Source organism: Euwallacea fornicatus, chromosome 13 (genome assembly GCF_040115645.1).
Source record: "Euwallacea fornicatus isolate EFF26 chromosome 13, ASM4011564v1, whole genome shotgun sequence".
Classification (NCBI taxonomy): Eukaryota; Metazoa; Arthropoda; class Insecta; order Coleoptera; family Curculionidae; genus Euwallacea; species Euwallacea fornicatus.
The window spans coordinates 1,850,153-1,869,173 of NC_089553.1; the positions used below are offsets into that span (position 1 = coordinate 1,850,153).

At 35.6% G+C, this 19,021-nt stretch overlaps 3 protein-coding genes across 5 annotated transcripts in view; 1 reads left to right on the forward strand and 2 right to left on the reverse strand.

Moving 5' to 3' along the window:
* Positions 1-507: 507 nt before the first annotated feature.
* Positions 508-2,716, reverse strand: LOC136342771 (uncharacterized). The gene is made up of 4 exons (XM_066288902.1): positions 2,564-2,716; positions 987-1,178; positions 818-934; positions 508-765 (listed from the first exon to the last, which is right to left on the reverse strand). Exons 1-4 carry the CDS (start codon positions 2,613-2,615, stop codon positions 542-544), a joined length of 585 nt encoding a protein of 194 aa, XP_066144999.1. The 5' UTR covers positions 2,616-2,716; the 3' UTR covers positions 508-541.
* A 1,368-nt stretch (positions 2,717-4,084) lies between these two features.
* Positions 4,085-6,609, forward strand: Pop2 (CCR4-NOT transcription complex subunit Pop2). 2 transcript variants are annotated; one of them, XM_066289421.1, is made up of 7 exons: positions 4,085-4,237; positions 4,368-4,549; positions 5,369-5,595; positions 5,646-5,809; positions 5,865-5,977; positions 6,028-6,168; positions 6,222-6,609. In XM_066289421.1, exons 2-7 carry the CDS (start codon positions 4,442-4,444, stop codon positions 6,348-6,350), a joined length of 882 nt encoding a protein of 293 aa, XP_066145518.1. In that variant the 5' UTR covers positions 4,085-4,237; positions 4,368-4,441; the 3' UTR covers positions 6,351-6,609. The 2 variants fall into 2 exon arrangements, with proteins under 2 accessions (XP_066145518.1, XP_066145519.1); XM_066289422.1 differs by having other exon boundaries at positions 4,087-4,237; positions 4,363-4,549.
* Positions 6,610-7,366: 757 nt separating this feature from the next.
* LOC136343167 (protein O-mannosyl-transferase Tmtc3-like) overlaps positions 7,367-19,021 on the reverse strand; it is a 39,575-nt gene continuing 27,920 nt past the window's right edge. Inside the window, exons 3-11 of one of the 2 annotated variants that reach the window (XM_066289700.1) lie at positions 16,408-16,489; positions 12,861-12,960; positions 12,601-12,716; positions 12,121-12,540; positions 11,716-12,040; positions 10,981-11,233; positions 10,653-10,827; positions 10,082-10,549; positions 7,367-10,031 (exon numbers count right to left, since the gene is read on the reverse strand). In XM_066289700.1, coding sequence (XP_066145797.1) covers positions 9,555-10,031; positions 10,082-10,549; positions 10,653-10,827; positions 10,981-11,233; positions 11,716-12,040; positions 12,121-12,540; positions 12,601-12,716; positions 12,861-12,960; positions 16,408-16,489 — 2,416 coding nt within the window. In that variant the 3' untranslated portion in view covers positions 7,367-9,554. Of the gene's footprint in view, positions 10,032-10,081; positions 10,550-10,652; positions 10,828-10,980; positions 11,234-11,715; positions 12,041-12,120; positions 12,553-12,600; positions 12,717-12,860; positions 12,961-16,407; positions 16,490-19,021 lie in introns of both variants that reach the window. The other variant, XM_066289699.1, reaches the window with a different exon arrangement.

Sequence of the window (19,021 nt, forward strand, 5' to 3'; positions counted from 1 at the left end):
TTGCGTGGCATTCCTAATCAAACAAAGCCTCGGGAAAAGATGAGAAATCCGAGTCTTTCATAATTTAATGCCACTTTAATTTCTATTCAGTGTGAAGTAATATATCCAATTTCCAAATTAAAATTAATACACAAGCTGCCACTCAAATATGAATTTTCAATTTCCTTTTATCTTTCCAGCAAACATAACAAAATCAATTTCAATCGCGGCATAGTGAGAAGCAGCCAATATCGACGTTACTGTTTATGGCCCCATAAGAATTAAACCGATTGATCTAATAGAGCCCCCGATAACGTCCCTACAGATCGGTTTATTCAGAACCAAAAAACGGAGGTAAAATAGTTTTGAGCGTGGGAGTCCTCTAAAATGCTGCATCGGTGGGGCCGCAGCGATTGCGTGGGCGGTAGCTATGCCCAGGCCTCTCTTCTTGACGCCCTTTATGTATCATATCCAGCTCTGTTTTATTCCTCTATTGTGTCCCTACACACCTTCTATTGTTGCAATAAATTTACAAAATAAAAATTTTATTTCTTATAAATAGCTAAAAATGACTATATAGAAAATTTATTGAGAGTGAAACTGCAATAACTCCAAATACGACGTTGCGTCTGACTGCATTGCTATTACAGGGCATACCAAGTCCTGAGGTCGCCTTACAGATGCAGAGTTCAACTTCACCACCATCCACATTCTGCTTGAAGCATCCATAGGGGGTTGTTTTGCTACTCGACCGTACTCTAGCGCACATGTGGGTCTGGTTCGTTACTAGAAAAATTCATGTAGGGGTTTTCGCGGATTCCATTAAGTTTTAACATACCTAAACCATTTTCCCAAAATGTGTACGTCACGCATTCCTGGTTTTCCGCCTTACGACATGCCACGCTATTCTGATGGTTGGTCCACAACCACTCCTTGTCTGGAATTGTGCCATCAACTGAAAGCTTAATCATCAGATTGAATGCGCATTTTTAAATATTGATGGTCACTTGATATAACTAAAGGGGATGAGCAAGGGATTTTGTCCCCTGTTCGATAGTCGTCCTTGTACTCCTCACAGGTGGAGTTCATCTGAGTGGAATTGTCGTATTCCGGTCCCAACCACGTATATTCAAAGCAATAGGTATTGTTCCCATTTAGGGGTGGATATTTGTCTTCCTCGTCGCTACCACTAGAGAAAGCTGTAGAAATATGATTTTTGCTCATCTTGATGCTAGATATCTAGGATGCTTTAGGAACGAACTTTAATATATCATTCTACATTTAATTCTGTGTAAAAAAGTCTTTGTAAGCATAAGTCCGAAAAGGTTTCGTTTAGGACATACAGGGCGATACAAGAAAATGTAGATTTTTTAAAAGTATTTCAAAAGAAGTTGTTGGCATTTTTATGAAATTTGGAAGTGACAAAACACATCATTAAAACACAGCGATTGCAATGAAAGTAAATAAAATCTGTAAGCATAGACGTACGTACTACTAATTGCTACAATTAAATATTCAAAAAAATGGGACGCCACTGCTTTTTTGAACAATTTCCTGATTTCTCAAATGTCTCATCATTTTATGAAAACAAAGGTCTCTTAAGAATTTAGCACAAAGTGTGTTATTTCCAAAAAAAAAACTATTTATTAACAACATAATTTCTAACGTTTTATTTCTCGAAAACGACATGCTTTACGATAAATATTTAAGAGACCATTGTTTTACTAAAATGATTGGAATTTAAAAAAATACCGAAATCGTCTTTAAAAAAAAGGATGACATTCCATGTTTTTTTTGTCTATTTTATTGTAGCAATTGGAAATATGCACGCCACTGTTTACAGATTTTATTTACTTTTTTTGCAAAAGATGTCTTTTAGTACTGTTTTTAAATCCCAACTATTTTACTAAATCAAAGGTCTCAAAGATTTATCGGAAAGTGTGTCGTTTTCGCGAAATAAGCAATTTATTATTAACATAATTTTCTAATTTCGTTTAAATGTGTAGATAAAAACAATCCTTAATGAACAAAAAATTACAACAAAATACTAATACTTCATATAATTAACGCTGGTAAATTCGTTTTCAAAGGTTTGGTTTAAAAATACCAGTAGCGACCTGGATACGATTCTCAATTCTAATGAAAATATTGCATTTTGTATTATTCAATTTTTCAGTGTTTTCACTCTTGTAGATGTAGTCATTATACGATGGATCAACTAATTACGTGTGTTTAATATTTCGCGATAAACTTCTTATTTCATCCATCCTCAAAGTCCATCATCTAATAAACTTAAGTCTGAAGTCTTAGCAGACCAATTGCTAGATCGAAATAATGTAAATAATAAATTATTTACTTTAATTGCAAAAGATGTCTTGTACCAAATTTCTCTAAAATGTCAACAATCGTTTTTAAAATATAAAATTTTTTTTTTATGAACTTATACCATCCTGTATATCCTAAACAAACCCTTTTCAGATTTATGTTTATAGAAACTTTTTTGCTTAGAATTAAAAGTAGAATAACACATTGAAGTTTGTATATCTTCTCTAGGAAGACCCTGTACTATTGATAATGGACTTACCATAAAACGATACTGTCATAATGACTAATGACCAAAATGCCTTTTGCATCATTATTTAATTTGATGGTTAATGAAGGGCAAGCGTGGATTCCTAATCAAAGTTCTAATTACTATGATTAAAGCAAACAAAACACTGGGTCATATTTGACTTATAGAAGTTGTCGCGGTTTAATCTTATCTCGACAAAACGTGTTATCTTAGAGGAAAATAATCGAAGAAGGTAACTTATCTATATTCTCAATTTGGCAGTTTAATCCTTGATAAGACCAAAAAATCCAGAATTTGTAAGGGAAGATAGGAAATGAAAATCATTAGTAATATTTGAAATTTGAAATAATCTGAATTAAAATATGCGTGATTTTGTTTAATATTGAGTAAATTTACTTCAGGAAAATTTCTAAAATTAATATTTTTATATAGGGTGTTTCAGAATAATTCTATCAGTTGCTGACTGGAGGTTTCCGGGACGGAAACCAATAATAAAATTCATACGAACATGGTTCCTTTTTCACTTTCTGTTTGAAGTATAGAGTAATAAAAAAAATTTTTTTTGGTCTTTTCGTAATAAGTCCGTTCCGGTATTTAGTATTTTCATAAAAGTTGAGCGTAAAATAAGTGTAAAGGCACATTTTTTAAGAGAAAAAATGTTTAAAATTTTACCGGTGGCGTCTCCATTGATGTGATCGTCAATATTTTAAGCAAAAAATATGATACGCTATTGGTAAAAAAAAATAAAAATAATTTTCTGAATACACCATATTTCTGTGAAAAAGGTCTCTTGAATATTTTTCATAACGGTAACCGTTATCATAAAAAAAATAATGCGCAACAATCTGCAACTTAGATATCGCATAATTTATTTGTTTAACACAATAAAAGAGACATAGAATTTTTGAAATAGTGCGCAAAAATCTACGAAGGCACGAAGCATACGTTTTTGCAGGCGGAGAGCATTTTTAATAATTTATTTATTTTTTTTTTATAAGTGACGTAATGGACCTAATTTACTATTGTAGTTTTAATATTAGTAAGTAAATAATGTTTTTTTCATGAAAACAAACAATATTTTAGACTTCCTAATTTATGTGAAAATATTTAATGCCGGACTGATCTTATTAGAAACAAAGTAAAGAAATTATAATTTTTATCACCTTGTATTTCAGACAAGAAGCGATAACGGATTCATGTTTCTATGATTTTTTTTTTATTTCGGTCACAGGAATTCGGTAGACTTAGTCTGAACATCCTGTATTATATAATTTGTCTTCATTATTGACATTCTCGACAACATCCACTTTACAAATGGCTTTGATATTTGTGTAACTGAAATATTTCTCACTTCTATACGAGTCTCAGAATTTCCAGCTATTTGAAAAAATAACTTATTATATCAGACGACAACTTACATTTTTTTTTATAGCATAAATAGCAATATTTAAGCAATATAAGTCCGAAGTTGATGTATTGGTGCAAAAAGAGTAAGAAGTGTAGCATAAGGATAGCCTTGAGAATTTACTTGTTAATCCTGTCATTTGTCAATCTCCACTCTGGCGAAGTTTTTTGTATGTTTATTTTTAATTATTTTTATGGGTTTTGCTTATTACTAGTATTTTAGCATAAAAAACATTTACAATTTGCTTCAGTATCTAGTTTCACACATAACATCACCCAAAGGTAAATACTTAATCCAACCCACAATTGGACATGAGCCTCAAATCCCCGAATTGTTCTCACATTTCCAAGAAAAGCCCCATTTTCCAAAGCCGTTAGCAAATTAAAAGAATTAACCCAATTTCTAGTACAGATACATACATTACTAACCCAATGCACCCGTTGCAATACCCAACGGAAGTTGACCGAGCCTAGTTGAGTGAGGGGATGCCGTCTGCTACTCTAGGAGGCCTGCAACTTCCCAACAATGAAGATTGCGGAATTCGGGATGTCTGGGCACATAATCTGGAAGACGAGTTTAGGACCATTCGCCAGGTAAATGTTTGTTAAAATCACTTTTCCCTTAAGATCATTTGGGTTTCATAAGGGGCCTGTTTCAATGAAGAAAGACCGTGTTTGAAACAGAAAATGTTTGATTTGTGTATTGCAGTTATTTGAAATTATTGATCTTTCAAAGCAGAAGAACTTTTAGATGTTTCTTTGAATTATGAGTTTTGACATTAACAAGATTCTTGCCTCGTAAGTGATCAAAAATCTCAACTTATTGAGAGAGGGTAGTTTAGTTCAAATCACAGTCAGGAGTACAAAAATATTTATATAGGTTACTCCCATTAAGTTCACAAACTATATTTTCATTTTGCATCAAAAATTAGTGATACATGAAGTCATGAAAAGTTCCTTGATGTGTCTGGTTGTCCACCACACAATCAGTTACCAAGAGGAGTTTTTTTAGGAACAAAGGGAGCAAATTTAAAGACATGATTCTTAAAATTTTTAGTATTTTTAGAACCCAGTTGTTTTAATTCTCTTTGATTTATTTACCTGTCACATTTGTTAGGAAATGTTAATTTATTTTATATGAAGTTCAGTTTATGTTTCTGTATTTCCTTGATATTTAAAATTGTGATTTTTTAAAATTATTTACTTATTTCATTTTTCTTTCTTTCAAATTTGATCTTTATTTAACTGTAAAAAAAGTGTCCATCATCTAAGCCCTTATGTTATTTCATAACTACATTTTAATTAATACACATTGTGTTTTTATCAAAAATCTGTCAAAGCAATAAAAAATTGCCTCACATTTCCTTTTCTCTTCTTGGAGTCTTATTAATGTGTGCTTTTGCTTGCCGTAAGGTGGTCCAAAAATATACTTACGTGGCAATGGATACGGAGTTTCCGGGGGTAGTGGCAAGACCCATAGGTGAGTTTCGAAGTTCTGCAGATTACCAATACCAAATGCTGAGGTGCAATGTGGATTTGCTGCGAATCATACAACTGGGACTGACTTTTTTGGATGAAAATGGCAAAACTCCAGGTGGAAGTTACACTACGTGGCAATTTAACTTTAAATTTAACTTACAGTAAGTATGTTCTTGATGTTAAAACAAAAGGAAAATTTTGTTAATCTTAGGGAAGACATGTATGCACAAGACAGTATAGATTTATTGACAAACTCTGGAATTCAATTTAAAAAGCATGAAGATGAAGGTATTGAACCTCTAGAGTTCGCTGAACTTTTGATGTCCTCTGGGATTGTGCTTATGGACAATATTAAGTGGTTGAGCTTTCATTCTGGTATTTGCCTTTTAGCTAATTAAATCCAAATGGATTAATTTCCCTTTTTTCTCAGGCTATGATTTTGGGTATTTGATTAAACTGCTGACAGATACCAATCTTCCTCAGGACGAGAATGAGTTTTTTGAATTGTTAAAGCTATACTTTCCCACCATTTATGATGTTAAGGTTGGAAGCATCAAAGTGAAATTTTAGAGATACTCATAATGTTTTTTTAGTACTTGATGAAATCTTGCAAAACTTTGAAGGGAGGTTTACAGGAAGTCGCCGAACAGCTCGAGTTGGAACGTGTCGGTCCTCAGCATCAAGCAGGCTCGGACTCGCTTCTAACTGGCATGGCGTTTTTCAAAATGAAGGAGGTACACGTCCCCAAAAATTTATATTTTTTGTGACCTAATTTCTAAGTTTTTAGATGTTTTTTGAAGATACAATCGATGATTCAAAATTCTCGGGCCATTTATATGGACTGGGCACGTCATTTGCTGTCAACGGGTCGAATAACTATGGACAGGACAATGGAGAAAACACCAATTCATCCTAATTGTAATATAATTGGCAAATTCGATGTGAGAGAACATAATGTTAATTTTATTTTTTCTGAAATAACGTTTATAGTTACTTTAACCATTATTTTAGTACGTTTCTGAGTTTGTGAAAGGCGCAGTGATGTTCAAAATGACGGTTTGCTGTCAGATGTTCCGTTTAAAGTTTTGTAGTATAGATTACACTCGTTTTAACTTTAGCCTTTTTGTAAGTTTTCATTTTTCTATCTAGTGAAATAAAGCCATGTAAGTCCACAAGGTTTATTTCTTTTTGAAGCCTGATCTGGCAACTTTACTCAGCGTTTATTTTTCAGAAGTGTCAGTACCATATAACTGTCGCTTTTAAATTATGTTCAATGAAAGGTAAGGTGCCCGTCTCGACATTGACAACGCTGTTTTTTAGTCGAGGCTCACCGGTCGTCGAGGATGAAAAACTAGTAGTGTCACCATACATTTCTTCCCCCCCGCTAACGATTATAGATAATTATTTCTGAAAACGTGAAGAAGGCCGGATCGGGTGGGGGTTCCTTCTGTGTTACATATCTTAATCATTTGTTTGTTCAGTGCCCGGCTTCTTGCGGGCTGTTCGGTATTTAAGTAAGATAGTTCAGCATTGGGCGGTTCCATAGAGGCAATAACAAGAAACTTGTCATGGCTCGAACGCAAGATAAAGCTCGATCTCATCTGGTCACGATGGTTTTGACATGAAACATCGTGGACGTTCACCACATAAATGCTTTAGTATTTATTTTAATCACGTTTCCTGGAATATTAAATCTTAATTTAATTAGTGATCGAGATTTAGCAATAGCACACGTCAAATCTGGGATTGCCTTGACATGATCCATTTAAAAATCCAATTTGATTGGGTCGCCAACGTTAATAACTGAATTTGTTGATCAAGCTCACCTTCGCCTTTATTCGAGGAGAATAGGCCAGTGATGAACAAGTATTGTTAGTTACTACTTTTATAGCGTGAAAATTTATTGATTTTCACAATGAAATAAGACGAACCTCCTAATGCAGCACATTTTATTACAAAAGTGTATATCTGGGGTTAACAATTCTTTAGAAAATTTGAAAAAGAACTAACAGAATGAAACGCTTCAGTCATAGGACAAACATTATACTTTTCACATTAGAATTTTTACATGTTTAGTCTATATGAACAGTTTCACAACATAGAAAAATATTTATATCTATTTTACAAAATCATTACTTATCCGTCTGCCTTACTTAAGGATTTCAAGGCACCTTTAATAACTAAAATTCCAATTGTATCCACTGCAGCTGCCATTTCCCCTTATTGGATCAAGAAACTTATCAGTTATTACAATTTAGGGGGCATAAAAGATTCGTTTTTAATAGTAAGAAAATATTTTTAGTACCGTTTTTGGCCACGTGGATTTGTATTAACTACTGGCTAAAGGATTTTTACATCGAAACATTTACTATAAACATTATTTACTTTTTATAGCCTTCTACTTTAGAGGCTACTAATAAATAAGTCACTTTACAACACAAGAAAAATATCACAAATGAGAAATAAGAATACTGGCTGAAAGGACCATCACAAAAAAATCACAAACTTTAGAAATTATAGCATAGTGACTGTTATTGTTTAAGTAATTAGAATTTCGCGAAATTCCGGGAGACTTCTGGATCGTTGTCGAATCGTTTTCGCTCCAAGTTCAATAGAAAAATATATTTCAAACGTACGAAACTATGCATTTATGAGTGTCTGCATGAGACATTCGAATACTAGAGATCTCCCGGAGATATATAGCTGCCAAGCGATTATTTTTGACACACTATAGGAAGACTTAATGCAAATATTTAAAATTAAAGATAAAATTTGCTGTTCAAAAAACATGATTAAAACTCATTTTTGGCCATGGTAGACCTTTCAACTAAAGGACTGTAAACTAAGTTCAATGTTTATTTTTTTTCTTGGGTTTTTCGTCATATTGCATCCGTATAATAAGAAAAAATCTTCCAAACTTTTTACGACACGTGTGATCTCATGTATTTTCAAAAGCATATCTTTGACGAATAGCTAGAATATGAGCATATAGGTAATACGCTCGATCTCGGCAATTATCCGCAAATAGTATATGTTATGAATGCAAGTATCGCATCAAGAATGTTGCTACATTCAGTGGCTCGGCAAGTCGGGTAAAAGGCCTTTTAGATTATCGAAAACCATTCATGGATTGATCATATATCCCGTGATATAGATGGATGATTGTTCTCTATTCCTAGATCGGGGCCGATTCCGAACTAGAACTAATTAATTAATTACGTAGAGTAATTAATTAAAAATTGAGATGGATATACCTTTGTGGACATCTTATAAACATGAGTAGCATATGATTATATTTTTGCTACTATAATCGCATATATCTAGCACATCGTTAATTGAAAATACCTTTCTGTACATGTTACAACTATGCACTACATATGAACATAGTTTTGATGTTACGTGGGTAATCCCAGGCATCTACTCAGGTTAGTCTAGACGAAATTATTTTAACACATTTCAGGATGTGCATTTTGGTTTTATTTTCGATAAAAGACCGTAAAAATAATACTAACATTCATCATTGATCGTAGGTGAAAGAGTGCCATAATTTATAATTAAAATTATTTTATGATTTTAGTTTAAAACACTTGCCAGAATATAGCGAATTTTGTTGTGATATTGGCAAGACAATAAAACCTAAACGTATTATATATTTTCAAAACGCAAGAAATTAAACAAAGTCTAGCAACGTCGAAATCAGAAATTGAGGGTGCCTACATAATTCTGTCTCTCTCGTACTCACCCGTTATTTAAATCAGACAGTCATTTTTTTTTTTTTTTGACAAATGAAGGTAGCCATGTTGCGATTTATGCGATAAAACTAAACTGCACGCATATAGTTGAAATGTCCACCATTAATGCAATAAAACTTACGTTAAAGAGATTCCATCACGTATTAGTTAAAAATACATTTTTTTAAAAATAAACATGATTGTTAATCACAAGGGCATCTCTGCCCATGTTCGCTATACGTATAAAAGTTTTCTCGAGTCAAAATAGTTTCAAACAATTATTCTGAGTATCACAGAACGAATACTACATCTAGTGGCTTTGAAAAGTCCTCAAAGAAATTCCATATAGTTAAGGTAAAAACGAGGCTTCAGTTTTAGTTCAATCGTTGCTAAGACATTCCCGAAGAAGGGTCGTCCTCATCTGTGCGCCTGCTACTACTGGAATTGTCCTTATTTTGCCCTCCCAATTCACCTTCAATAGTCAGATTTGGATACTCCTGGGTGCTGTCCAAGTTCTTGACGAACATGGGCTCGGTATTCACTACTCTACTGCTGTATCTTTGTTTTTCCGTGTCTTTACTCACAACGGGCTGCGTTTTTTTCTCGTTTTCATCCACGCTTTTATTGGAAACAACTTTACTTTTTTCCTTTGGCTCTGCGATATCTTCATTCAAGTTCAATTTCGAGATGCGGTTTTGGACTATGGTCAAATGTTTGATGATATAGTCCTCTTCTGGTGCTAGATGATGCGCTTCTTCCAAGCAAGATTGGGCTTCCAGCAATTTTCCTCGTTCAACATGGACCACACAAAGATTGTGCAGACCTTGGATGTTGTCAGGTTCTAGTTCCAAGATTCGTTTGTAGCACTATAAATGTTACGGTTACTATGTGAGATTAAGCTTGTAAAAATAGTTACATTTTCAGCTGCATCCAAGTCTTTAATATTGTTGATATAAATATCTCCAAGCAAAATCAGGCCTTTAACGTGATCAGGGTGATACTTGACCAGCTGATTCAAGAAAGGAGCTGCTTCTAAGGGGCGCATATCGTCCGCAAGAAGAAGGGCCAAGTTGAAAAGGGCACTCCGGAAATCCGCCTTCAAATGCACGGCCCTTCGGAACCAATGCTCCGCTTCCTCTATGTCTTTGTCGTCCATGGCCAACATTCCCAGGTTAAAATGCACTCTTTCGTTGCTCTTGTCTTTAACTAGGAGCTTGAGGAGTCGTTCTCTGGCGGTTTTTCTGAATTCTGGTCTTCCAAATTCTTGCAAGACTATTGCAGAATTTAATAATGCTTGCTCGTGGTCTGGATCGATTTCCAAGGCTTTGTCTAGATATGCCAGAGCCTGGGAAGCTTTGCCTTGTTCCAGAAATACTACACCCAGCTAAAAACCATTTTTTTTTAAATATCAGAAAGTCTATTAAGTGCTTATAAAAGATTATGAATAGAGCTGTCGAATAAAGGTGAAAATCTAATCCCCTACTTACATTATAATATATATCGGGATTGTTGCTGTCGTACAAAAGAGCCCTTTCATACACTTCCTGAGCCTCTTTGGTCCTATTCAATTTTATCAAAATATCCCCTCTGTTAATGTATGCTTGGGTGTAATCCGCTCTCATGCTTATGGCTTGTCTGTATAGCATATCCGCTTCTTCCAGTCTATAAAAGTGCGAGGCAAATTAGCATTTTTAAGACCTTAAATAATAACAGCGACTTTCTGGTTATGTAAAGAGAAATGCAAAACGTTTGACATGAACCTTCTTATTCCGTGGAAAGAAAAAAAAAAACATATTAAGCGTTATATTGAATTACCGTGTGTGATTCTTTGATATCAAATTGGCCAAGTTCAAAAAGACATTTAAATGATTCGGTGCGATCCTCGCCTGATAGGATTCTCCAGGTTTAGCTTTCGGTAGCAGCGATTTTGCTTTAAGGTAAGCTTCTTCTGCTTCTTTGTACATTTTAAGGTGATTATAAGTTCGGCCCACGTTAATGTAAGCCCCAACGTCGTCTTCTTGCACGCTGACTGCAGTCTTAAAAAACTGGAGGGCTTCAAGGAATTTTCCTGAATTAAAAATTAGTTTATTATAGATATCCGACATTTTGTGGAATAGAATGGGAAAGATGCAGTTAAAATGACGTCACGGGGACACTAATACATGGTGGCTTTCCGTCAAAAATTTGCAGTTTGCGATTTTCCAGTTTGTTACACCCAGTTTTCATGGACCATTGATTTAAAAAATAACTGCTAGTAGTTTGGCGAAGAAGCGGCCGGAGATCAATATTTATATAGACCTTCATATTTATTGTAAAGTGTAGAAATCAATGTCTAGAGCAATTCCGGCCATCGTATGTTATTATAGAAATGTTTTCCTGTCATAAAGATGAAAATAAATGGCTCGTGCGTAAATAAGCGAATAATTTTGCTGCAATCTCGTCAATTTGGTGAATGAACATTATGTTTTCAATTTTAAAAATGAAATAATACATAATTAGAGGGTTTCGTGAGCTATATCTGGTAGACCATTACGTTAATCCCTGACTTACCTTGGCTCTCTAGGGCATGCCCGACATTATTAAACAATTTAGCGTTTCTCTGATTGACCCGCAGACCGGACATGAAGATCGTATACTCGTTCTCCCAATCCCAGTTTCTCAGGTAGGTTTTGGCCCCATGAGACACGATCAACAAACACGCTAAACTCCAGGCCAACTTTTTCCCCACTTTGCAGCGCAGGATTTGCCAGCCATATCCGATAAGCATACAAAACCCCATTGATGGCATATAAAGGACTCGTTCGGCCACTACAAACCCCACGGGAAAAAATAAATTTGAGGCCGGTATGAAAGGCAAAATAAGCAGCGAGGTGCTCTGGAAAAAAAAATATGGAAATCTTTTCGTTGTTCTGGGCGAGGCAAATCAATAAAAAGAAAATTCTGTTCATGACTTACCATTAAAAGCACAATACTTTGATGCCGATTTTCGGTTACAAACGCTGCGCCAATCATCAGCAACAGAAACATATAACTAGCTAAAGTGGACAAATTTCTGGGATCCAGAAGTGAATCCACTATGGGTATGGTGCCCATGGTCCAGTCGCAGCAGAGGCTGCAAGGGAAGAGCAGCAGCCACAAATTAACGCTTATTAAGTAGTGGTAAGTCAACTGTCTGGAAGGGGAGGGTGCCACTGAAGCCGGATTGTCAAATCTAGTGAAAACGGGCAGTTGAGACCCCATAATCTGAAGCCTTCCCAACAGGAGAAGCAAAGTGGTCAGGAACAATAGCAGCAAACGTTTGGTGGCTGCGTTAGATTTGGGAAAATGGTAGCTGGATTTGGCGGTCATTGCTGACTTCATAAACTGCCGTATGTCCTCAAGTTTTATCTAGAACTGTAGATTGAAAATTATTATTACTGGAATATTATAGGCTACCTTTTGAATGACGAAAAGTTCATATGCAGCACAAACTCCTGCAACAGTGATTCCTTGCTCCTTGCACAGCATGGCAGTTGCAATGGACACCATCGACAAGGTCAGGTGCTTCCACTCTGAAAATAATTTGATTGATACGCCGCTTAAATGTACGTTTCCCGGATTTTCTTCTACATTAACCCCGAAAGATTTATATCCAGTTTATTCGCACAAAACGGTTTAAGCGAATATTAAAGTATTGATTTGCAAATACCGCTTACCTGTACATTTCTTATTTTTCGTCGCCTTTGAATAGAACAGGAAGGCGGCAAGAAAGAACACGGACGAGAGGGTTTCCGCTCTGCCGACTACGCCAGTTACCTAAAGCAGAAAATAATTTTCAAAAAAGATATACACAAGTGGAATTCTTTCCCGTAAACGAGGAAAAATTTATCGAGCGACATGTTTAATGCCGCCAGTGAAATATACGTTTCGTCTTATTTTTATGTGAAAACACTTTCTTTTAAGTAAGCTCTAACGGAGAAGTAGTTGAATTATTTTTTAGCTCAGAAACTTTCACGGGTGTAATCAAGAGACCTCTTAAAGTGCATTTTATAGTTTTAAAAAATTTTGAAACTTGACGTGTCTGGATTCCATTAAGCTAGAAATATACAAACAGCCATGATGACTTCATACTAATGAGTTCAGAAATATTAAAAACTTTCCATTCCCAGGAAGATTAGAGCTCTATCTCACTATAATTTACAAAAACTTCATCAAAAACTAGAATAAGGATATTAAATGCAATATTTTATAATAATAATACGAATCTTGACAGCGGGCGACTGTACCTAGACGAAGTTTCAGTTTCCTCCTGCTCCAGACTAAAGCCGCGTTGACACGGGTAGTAAACAACGATCGTGAATCACTCTTTCCTGGGGCACGAAAGTATCAAATTACCATCCGTTAAATAAGAAAATTATCCTTGAATTGTAAACCGTTTACACTGTCGTGAACATGGCTTCTTCTAGGAGAATACTAGAAGCCAATGCAGTGGTGTGCCAGATCTTAGAGCATTACCTTTTGTCACACAATGATACTAATGGACACATTCAAAAGAACAGAGTGCAGAATACAGCGCAGATGGTGTGTGAGGTAATTGATTGCAAAGCGAAACATATCTGGAGCTTCGCAATTCATTGCCAAAGAACTACAAAGACAATATCCGGATAATGTTAAGAAGTTGCTTGGCACCTCGTAACACAATACAATTTTTGGCACATACCGGATGTCCCAGAATAAAGTGTTCACCCTGAATATTTTTTTCTGTCGTTTGTTAAAATAAAAACCGCTAAAATCCGTTAAATTTGACAAGGTGGGGGATATCATTGGATGAAAATCGTGCTTTCGAAATATCATCCTCCGACCCCTGGCAATCACCCCTCTCGAATGTTTAAATTGAAAGAGGGGTGTGTCATACCTAGTTTGAAAGGTAATTTTCTCTACGTGGTAAAGCGTTTATTTTTATTTTTGTACGTCGGTCTTGTAGAAGTTAATCAAAAACCCAATAACTTGATTTTTACCATTTTTACTGATATTTTATTTATTTTATCTTAAAAATGTAGTACAGGCGATCTTCAATACGTTGTCGCACATTACCTAACATTTCTGGTATTATTGACCTGTATTACTCGACGATTCGGGCACGTGACTCCTTGAAGGAATCAGATTGTGTGTCATAGATTTTGTTCTTCAAATGTCCCCATGAAGAGAAATCCAGGGGATCTCGCGAACCACCCAACTGGGCCTCTTCTGCCAATCCATCTTTTGAGGAATTCTTCATCTAGAAATTGTTGCACAGCAGCAGTGTAGTGTGGAGGCGCTCCATCCTATTAAGAAGAGACTAATTCTTGTTCTAAGAGGCGGAGATCTTGGTGAATTATTTGAGGTGTCCTAGGAGATATGGTTTCTTGTAGAATTTGTAGACAGTTTTCTCCGTCCAAGTTTTCAGAAATGAAAAATAGCCCAACAGTGCGAGTACACAAAGTCCCTGCCCAATAGTTCAATTTTTGAGGTTGTTGAGTATGGATCTCTCGAAGAAAATGAGGATTGACGTCACTCCAGCACTGACAGTTATATCCGATTAATTATAATACAAAACCGACGTACAAAAATAGAAAATAGAAGCATGAGGAGGATAAAATTACCTTTCAAACGAGGTGTAACATTACTACTTTTCTAATTTGTAAGTTTAAAAGGGGTAGTTCCAGGGATACAGGGATGACATTTCTAAATCGACTTTTGCAGCAAATGATGTTCCCGTCCCTATCAAAGTTGACGAGCTATAGTGTTTTTTTACAAATAACTGAAAAGATGATCAGTTGGACACTTTTCCCTGGAACACCCTGTATACATATATCTTCAGTAGAAGCATCATTTAGGACATTTTCATTTTTTTTTTACTCTTGTGTGTACGAGCTTTGTAAATTTTAAAGTTTAATAATAACAGCCGTTCATGAAAACTTATTATTTACCTGAGCGGCTTTAAAAGTTGGCAATATTAATGCTTCTGTGATTTCACTGGTTGCTGTAGTATCAGTTTCCTTTTTTTTATATTCCTCATTTGTAGGGTACCATAACGGGGGTACATTTCTATAAAATTCCAAACAATTTTTTAGTTTCGGAGTCATTCATGCACAACCAATTCGTATCGACTATCGCTCCACCATTGAGTCAAGAAAAAATATCGAACATGTTTGATATCTGGAATTCACGATCACGTGTTTGGTATCGATTCGTTTGGATTCTTCTTTCACGAAGGTACTGTTCACCCCACGAAAGCGTGATTCTTCCATTGTCGTTCACTATCCGTGAAACGTAGTTTGACAGAAGCAGGGTACCAGTTTTTGCCTTTATCTTAGCGATGGGAGGAGGCTAGGATGGTTATATAGATATTATCCAGGAATAGTTCTGACAAAGGAACAATAGTGACTTCGTGGTGGTACTTGCAAATTTTAATAAACAAATTTATTGTTATTTTAGATAATAAGGTAATAGTTTAGTGAGTTACAAATATGGTTTATGTTTTTTTAAGTTCAACACTAAATTATTCTATTAATCTCATTGTCAGACAAAAGACTCAACAAATTTTTGTCGAACTCCGTTTGATTCGCATCGAATTGAGGTTTACTGAATATTTATGAAGGCGCAAAAGCGTTAGTTCACAAATACCACAACTAATTAATTCTAGGATTCGCATAAAATTGACACAATTTAGACACAAAACCCAAACGTGGGAAAACCATTACGAAATTTAGGTTTGGAGGCTAAAAACTAGCTCTGTGGCCATCTCAACCATTTAAAAGAACTCAAAATATGCTGGGTTGCGGCAGATGAAAAATCGGTATTACTTCGGGCTTTGAAAACTCAGGGAAATCGCCAAAAATTAAGGTGTAACAAAGAAATTGTTGTCCAACTAAAAGTGGAACTCGTGCTGCAGTATTACGTGGACCATTTGCTGGGAGTTGGTGCAACCACTAATTTTTATTTTTACCTAATTCGAACGTTCTCCGCTTAACTGAATCAATATCGTCTATAAACCTCTCTTGAAATAACCAAAGTTCGTTTCGAACATTTAAATTCTTCCCCGTTAAATTGTCGCCAAATCCCTTGGAAAATTCCCTAAACCCCTTTATGCCTCACGGTGCAATTAAAATTTCTCGAATATACTTTGCGCTCCCCTCGTTAATGCCATAGGCTAAAATACAACCCCCAGTTACAAGTGTTTTTCATTATTGAATTCGATTTAAGGTGATTCTGGTTACTTACAGCCTCGGTGTGAATGGGGTGGACAGCGAAGAGCATGGCGGCAACAAAACTTGCCAAATCAGGCAGGAACATGGAGCACATTCTGCAAAAATATATTTAGTTTAAAACAAATAAATCTGATTACATCCCCTCGGCTCGACAACCCGGAAAGATTTATCGAGTTGGGGGTAGTTATGCGGGGGAAATATTAAAGACATTAGAATGTCGTTATGAGACATTTTCTCTTCTGTATTATGTTAAATAAATATCCTTTTAATGTGGTTAGCAAGTAACATCTTGAAGGCCAAGAATTTTTCTCTGCCGCTATTTCATTTTTACCCAAGATAGATGGGAACAACATTACATTCAGGTCGGAAGGACCATTTCCCTCGAAAATAATTTCATATTTCATCCTAATGCCTCGCAGTTAGCATCATGTATGGATTAAAAATGAAACAGTATTATTATCGAAATTATATTATTGCGATAATTTGCAACAGATTTGGATTAAACTCGAATTTCCAAATTAGTGGCCCGAAATTTCCAGTGAACTCGATAATTAGCACGTATCAGGTTCACAAGTTATAACAGAAAAGTCCCAATAAATGCGTCGGACACAAACAAAGCCCTTTCCTAGAATAGGGCCTTTGACTTTTCGCTATTTCCCCGCTCTAATAGACACGGACGTTTTATTCCTAATTAGGGCGGCCTTTCGGAAAAATAATTAATTGAGATCTAAGCCCCTTCAGCTTAGGAAGCCCTTGACAGAGATTAATTAGATTTAAAGGCGCTACGCGGATTATCTCAAAAAGTGTAAAACCTCTTTCGTAATTTTGCAATTTGATATCTTTGGATGAAGGAAAATGACTCAAAACTACGAGATTGATTAACATTTTTATTCGGATTATTCACGAAAGCAGGGAAATTATTGATATGCCACTTTCCCAGCCCTCAATATTAGTAAGTTAAGGGAACCTGCGCAGGTTCAGGGCACGGGGTTTTTCTAATTTTTAGTTTTTGCGACGCGACGAGCGGCATCGAAAGAGCCGTCAGGCAAAGAACCTCCACGCTTCTTGGTATGTCAGCGATGGTACGATCTCAAGGGACCTGAGTTACGCGACAATGACCGGAACCATCCAGGACAAATTTGTGAAGCTTCGCCAAGAAATCGCGGAAAATCCGAACGAACTGATCAGAAGAGAAACGGACTGCGAGCTAAGAGATCTGAGACCTCTAAAACTCACAAACCCTTCGAAAATTCATAAAGAGGAGGCTCTAGATATACAGCAAAAAAAATAAATGTGTGGTAAAAGTCGAAATAATCCCCTCAAGGAACTTTTAATTGATTTGGAATTTGTAGTCGTCGGATTTACATGTTCGCTTTTAAGGATCGTCACCTTTTTATTAATCCTGTATATATCAAATTATATCTCAATTTGTGCAATAATACATGGCGAAATAGCCGAACAAAAAATATGCAATATATTACGATTAAACACTTCTAATCCAAATATATGATATATCAAAGCAATGTGTACTGAAAAGCTTAACATTTCCTACTGAAATATTACGGCAATATGCCCGTATGCGCAAACAATCATATTTGCAATAATTACACATTTTAATATAGAAAATGTAGGTCCAGTTAAACAAAGCGAAACGTTTTTCGAATTTTGATTTATATGGGGAGCGTGTTCATTATAACATTGTTTAGCCAGAGGCTTTGTTTATTAAATTTGCCAAATAACAAGTTTGGGGAAAAATGTGTAGCTTCATTTGGTAAAATTAATGAACCTAGAAATTTTTAATTACTTTAACAGAGGCGGATCTAGGGATAAATTGATTTCGGTACCAAGCAACTTCATGCGAACCTAGGATTTAACATCGACCTGCCTGCCGCTGTTCGAAATGCTCAACACGCAGTACGTCATTGTCATTATTTGATTTTTTTTCCCTGTTTATGCTTCCCTTGGTGTCTGTTTATTACCCCCAACTTATCGGTCGTTACAGAAAATTCTTACGTTACACAGTATACACAGAGTAACTGGAAATATATGCTTGAGGCGAATTGCTAATTTGTTTCATGTTGTTTGGGAATAATGCCTGACATCTAAATAGGGGTTGAATTTCATACTGTTCTCAGTTAAAACTCATCGAGGAACAACGTTCGCCCTATACCGATGGTCCGACCGAAAACATTTTCTGACGTCCTGGTGGCAAAGTATTTCATGGAAAAATGAATAAAAAAAAAAAGGAAAATGAATTTAACTGCGTCAATAAAATGAAGAAATGCGTCATCGCGGCAAGTCCCACAAAAAATGGGTCAGAGATAAATATGCAGGCGATAACAGTGGTTCGAAATGTTGGTGAATGGCCGAAATCAAAACGACGTTAGCCACATATATAGGGTGTTTCCTAACTACGTGTAAAACATTTAAAGGCGTAATCCTCGACTGATTTTGAGTCAAAAATGTCTAATAAACATATGTTCGCAAATGCCTTGTTTCCAAGATACAGGGTGTTGAAATGTGACAAGAGAAAGAGATTTTATTTCCAAAATAACTCAATTTGGGTGTTTGAATTTTAGAAAAGACAGTTTTTTGGGGGAATGCTTTAATGATTAATCATAAGAATT